This window comes from Solanum tuberosum, unplaced genomic scaffold (genome assembly GCF_000226075.1).
Source record: "Solanum tuberosum cultivar DM 1-3 516 R44 unplaced genomic scaffold, SolTub_3.0 scf00072, whole genome shotgun sequence".
Taxonomy (NCBI): domain Eukaryota; kingdom Viridiplantae; phylum Streptophyta; class Magnoliopsida; order Solanales; family Solanaceae; genus Solanum; species Solanum tuberosum.
Window position 1 is genome coordinate 886,173 of NW_006238999.1, and position 5,758 is coordinate 891,930.

General features: G+C 34.6%; 2 protein-coding genes across 2 annotated transcripts in view; both read left to right on the plus strand.

Annotated features, from left to right (window-relative positions):
• LOC102601584 (NAC domain-containing protein 78-like) overlaps positions 1 to 2,570 on the plus strand; it is a 6,025-nt gene extending 3,455 nt beyond the window's left edge. The window contains exons 3-6 of the mRNA XM_006345781.2: positions 145 to 333; positions 1,037 to 1,519; positions 1,601 to 1,709; positions 1,839 to 2,570. Of these exons, the coding sequence (XP_006345843.1) occupies positions 145 to 333; positions 1,037 to 1,519; positions 1,601 to 1,709; positions 1,839 to 2,245 (1,188 nt within the window). The 3' untranslated portion in view covers positions 2,246 to 2,570. The remainder of the gene's footprint in view (positions 1 to 144; positions 334 to 1,036; positions 1,520 to 1,600; positions 1,710 to 1,838) is intronic.
• Positions 2,571 to 5,490: 2,920 nt separating this feature from the next.
• LOC107060304 (putative glycine-rich cell wall structural protein 1) overlaps positions 5,491 to 5,758 on the plus strand; it is a 1,693-nt gene continuing 1,425 nt past the window's right edge. Inside the window, exon 1 of the mRNA XM_015308030.1 lies at positions 5,491 to 5,752. Coding sequence (XP_015163516.1) covers positions 5,491 to 5,752 — 262 coding nt within the window. The remainder of the gene's footprint in view (positions 5,753 to 5,758) is intronic.

A 5,758-nucleotide genomic window follows, 5' to 3' on the forward strand; every position in this document is an offset into this window, starting at 1 on the left:
CCCCGCCCCCCCCCCCCCCTCCACCCTCCACCCTTCTATTTCTTTTCTTGAGCCGGATGATGCTGACAGTTTTTGCTATTTTATATGTTGAGATGTATTTCTTCCCTTTTAACTTATTTTGTTGTCCTCTTTTTTGGTGTAAAGGATGCACTTGTGTTATGTAGAGTCTTCCAGAAAAGTGGTGCAGGTCCGAAGAATGGGGAAAAGTATGGGGCACCTTTTGTTGAGGAGGAATGGGAGGATGATGAGTTAGAAATTGTTCCCAAGGAGGAGGCTGCTGAAGAAGTTGAATTTGGAGATGATATCTATCTAGATGGACATGACCTTGAGCAGGTATATCCATTGATGATGTACATTTTACTTTTCTCTATTTGGGTTATGCCTTGGTCATCTAAAGTCTGGTTCTTTTTGCTTGCCCCAATACCCCCTCCTCTCTCTGCCCCCCCAAAACCACATATACACACACACAAAATCTAACAAGACATGTAGCATTTAAATGTAATAAAATGCAAGAAGTGTTAACTTTCCTATGTTTCTGTGCCTCGGCAGCATCATGATGCCTGGTTTTTCTTTTTTTAACCGAGAAATTCCCAAGAGACAATGACACATGATTCTAAACTCAGTGGATAAAGGTTTTGAAGGGACAGCTGTTAGTAGTATGCCAATCTGATTTTAACAGAGTGCAAATCATTAGTCACTTATTGGAATCATCTTATACATTTGCTTACGGATTTGGTTTATGTCCATGAAATGTGGATGTTGATAGGAAATAGCGATTCATCCTTGAAGTTACTCTATTATGGTGTCTTTGACACCTACCTGAGTAACAATGGATATTTCTCATTATCAATTCTGCATAGTCTGAGTTGATGAGGCTTTTGGATTCTATATCTTGAGTCATCTTGTCTCTACCTCAAAATAAAAGAAAACAACGCTAGCAGCCCGTTTCCTGTTTATATTTAGATAAATTTGCTATCTATTTTGGATAGAGGTGAAATGTATCTTCTCATTTTGGTACATGTTTCTCTTGCGCCAGATTCTTGGGGCTGACTCACCTGTGGATGGTGCTCCACTTCCTTTGAACTGCTATAGCGAGGGTAATGCTAGCAACAGTGGGGATATAAGTAACTCCTTTGAAGAAGCACAAAACTGGCTTCAGCAACCGGATGAGCAGGAATCATTTGATCCTGCGATTCAACAGATCAATGCAGATACAAATCCTGTCAAGCATGAATTCATGAGTGAACCAAGCAATAGTATGAACACTGAAGATGTGGATTACTTGCTTGATGAACCAGTTGTAACTGCAACTGATAACCTTCAATTCAGTGATGGAGCATTCCTTGAAGCTAGTGATCTTTCAAGACCCATTGAGGTTAATACGTCAGGTTTTGACATGCTTGAGGATTACCTTACATTCTTTGATGCAGACGATAACTTCCAAAGTATGGGTTTCAATCCACCAATGATGACCGAAGGTGATGATCATGTGTCTGACTTAGCATCTCCGGAGGAGAAGGTAACATTACTTACCGACTCCACTTCTTGTACTTGTCATGTTCTGATCTTCTTGAATCTTAGCTAATTACTTTCATGACAGAACATTGGCGAGGTAAATGACCAACCAATTGCACCAAGTGAAGAGCCGGAGGATCAAAAGAAGAATGTTGCATCATCCTCAAAACTGGAACCATCTAAATTTGGATCAGGTAGTGATAAGGGTTCTTTTTGGATTCTATGCTGAAGATTTGCTCAACACGAATTTCAGTTAAACCAACAATTATGTTTCTTAAGATAACATTTTTTAACTAATTTAACATATTTTCCAAATGGTGCAGATTATAAGTATCCATTTATGAAGCAGGCAAGCTGCATGTTGGGTGGTATTCCTGCTCCTCCTGCATTTGCTTCGGAGTTCCCTTCAAAAAGTGCAGCTCTCCGTATGAATTCTTCCTCAGAAGCATCCAGTTCAATCCACGTCACTGGTTTTATTCAAATAACAAACATGACTATGAGTGGCAATGGGATGGACGAGTTGGTGGGTAAGCATGGGAATTACAACGTTATCCTATCTTTAGGCTTATCACAGCATGGTGATAGCTCCGCTCACTTGGAATCAGCAGTTAGTTTTCTTCCTGGGAAGACAATTTCAACAGTGTCCTGGTGCTGGTTCTATTATCTGTTCCTTTGGGTCCTCATTCTTTCCACAACCTTCAAAGTTGGGACCTTAATTCGTGCCGCGTAAGGCCTCAAGAATCTAGAGAGCTCAATAAAGAAGGGGCTCAAAACTAGTTTTTACTTTTGAAAGTCATGGCAGGTTATCTTGATCTCTGACTGAAGTGAACATTATTATATATGATACACAACCTATACCAGGAATATTTTAGTGTTTAGACATTCAAGTGAGTTGATGCAGTTTCTGACTCCTGAACAAATTTTAAAATTCAGTGATGTATCACAGTGCAGCTTGGAAGCTGCAAAACTCATTTTACACAACAATTAAGTACTGTGATTATTTTATGTAGTGCCATTGTCTTTTTGGCTGATCTTATTAGTTTTCATGCTGTTTCTGTCTCATGTTGTTACTTGTTATTATGTTTTATCGAAACAACCTCTCTACATTCACAAGGTAGGGGCAAGGATGCATACGCACTACCCTCTTCAGATTTCATTAAGCTAAATTGTTGACAAGTTACAAGGGTGGTCGTAATTTGTACAAATCGTTCACATGTGATTTCAGGATAAATGAAATTTACCTGTGTTCAATTGTTCTTGAGTTTTTAAAGGACGGGCGAAGACTTTATATTATCTTCATTTTATCTATCTTATCAAATCTTGATTTACTTGTAGTGCTGATTTTTTAGTGCAATGAATTAGAGACACAATTTGAATTCCAAATTGAGCACTAAGAAAGTTTACTTAATCAGAGTTTCCAATTTGACCAACTAATTTCACTTAGCACTTATTCCAAATTGCCCCTTTTGTTGGACATTAATAAGCTGAAGATTCATAATGGATTTTTCAATATTACTAATGACTTATAGTAATATATGATTTATCAAGTCAATATCACAAGGAAAAAAAGAAGAAAAATATATAAAAATAAGATAAGAGTAACATTAAGTGTACACGTTCAAATTCTGACACTATAGTTTCTTTTTAAATCTTTCCATCTAAAGTTCTATTTTTATCTTACTACGCGTAAGATGATTCCAACATCATGTTTGTATTTTAAAGTAAATAAAAAGGGAAAGAGCACTACAAAGACTTGGATAGTTGAATTTTGTGTCAAATGTGTTATGATTGAGTTTTTCCAAGAGAAAGCAAAGTTTGAGTTTTCAAAGTGAAAGCAAAGTGTGTTCTATGCATATGGCCACCAAAGCAAAGCAAAGAAAAACATGACATATGTCATTCAAAGATAAAGAGAAGAAACTTCCAACTTTTTTTCCCCACTCCCCACTATATGCATATTTTGATGAAAAGGAATTTAAGAGTTGTAGGTGACTTAGTGCCTATTTTAATTTGTGGTCTTCATTGGTTCTTTGGAGTTGTCAAAAAAATTGCATTTCTAAGTCTATATCCAACCAAAACATATGTAGTTAAGTGACGATCCTTTATCGAAAAATTATACTGTGGATAAATTATTTTTAAAAAAAATATATGTATATTGATTTATTCATGTGTTTATTTTTTTACATTATTTGGATTCTCTCATTAAAAATTCTGACTTTATCGCTTACTTGATATTCAATCAAATTTAGAATATATATTCCTTTCCTTTTCATATTGGCCCATTGAAGCACTATTTATCACAAGGGTTAATAGTCTACCACATATAAGCTAAAACAACAATTAAAACTTATTGATCTTGATAGTTGCTATAAATTAAGGGTTATGGTAAGATATAGGATGTCTTTAACTTTTATTAAAGATCTCAAATTTGAATTTTATGTATGCAAAAATCTTGATAAGATGTATTACCTTTTAATGAATTATGTGGTGTAAAATTATATTAGTTGAAGTTTTAATATAAATATCAAATACCGAATGACAAACAAAGAATAGGTGAGTTAGTGGACTATATTAATGGGTGGTCTTCATTGGTGCCTTAGGAGTTCCTATAAATTGTCTATTATGCCTATATCCAATCAAAAGGCAACATATGTTGAAGACCTTCTAGTAATCCTTTCTTGTCACCATTGACAAGATGTGGTGTTGCAGATAAGGTTACACCTCTCTTAACTAGGGATTTCGAATTTGAGCCCTGAATATGAAAAATTCCTTGATAGGAAGCGCTTCCCTAAATGGGGCCTACACTATTATATCGATAATTACAATAATTAGATCTTTACTCCAAATTATTTGGTATTTGTTACATATGAAACCTTACTATATTTATATTATTTCTCATTTAAACTCATCTCAAATTCTCAGATACTAATATAACGTTGCTTAGGTGAAAACATTCCGATTTATTATTGTATGGTAAAAACCATCATAAAATATTACACATTTAGTCAATCAAAATCCACAATAAAAAAATACATATAATTTTTATATTATCATTATATAAAACTCGAAGAAAAATATTTCCTAATTAAACTATACTAGATGATGGAATATGTACACCTAACACATATGGAAGTCACTCAAATTTGTAGTCAAGTGAGAACATAAAATGACAGTGGAAATTCATCATGCCTAAAATATAAAGTAGGAGCAAACTGTATCTATAATATATATAAAAAAATATAAATATAAATAAATATGAGTTTTAAGTATTATGCATCAACCATGTAAAAAATATTTACATAATTAGGTCGTCTATTTAGACATCATTATAGATACATTTCTTGATAAATATTAATCGATTGATAAAAATACTAACCAACTTATCATGATATGCACATGTTAAAATTTATCGATATTGTATGAAGAAAATCTAACTGATCAGAAGTATAGTTTCACCACAAGTTACAGATTTGACCGAATCAATAGCATATAAAGTATTTGTCGTGAACTTACTCGTTATTCTATTATAGAATTCAGAACTTATAAACTTAAAATCTCGTTGAAATTATATGTAACTTAAATCCTCGATATAATTTTGCATGAAGCTAGATGAAGGGCCACCACTTACAACCTCATCATGATAAGTTTTTATATACTTTATCATAAAATATTGCCACATACACTACCAACACCACTAACTCCAATCAACATGTTCATATTTAATTTCCTCTTCCATTAAAATATTACTCTTTAAGAGGCTACTAGAAAACCATGCAACTTATAAAAGTTGGATTTTGAGTGCCTATAAATAGCAACACTAACCTTACTCTATGTCATTCACAATCATAAGTATTTATTTTCTTGGCAAGTGACACTTTCCTTATAAATATTTCATAAACACAAGTACTTGTTTAGTACTATTGTACTTGATATATATAATAAACAAGTCTTGCATTTTGGAAGTTTGGAGTTAATATAATGGTGCATTCCAAACTTATTGGAGTTGCAATATTATTGGTATTGCTCTTTGTGGATCTTGCTTTTGGTGCAAGATTTTATGGTAGAGGAGGTGGCGGTGGAGGTGGAGGGGGAGGTGGTGGTGGAGGGTCAGCATTGGGGGTGGGGTCAGGTTATGGTTCAGGGTATGGCTCTGGGGAAGGCTATGGGTATGGTGAGGGTAATGATGTGTTTGGGAGTAGCGGAGGTGGTGGTGGTGGTGGAGGTGGTGGTGGTGGTGGCGGTGGAG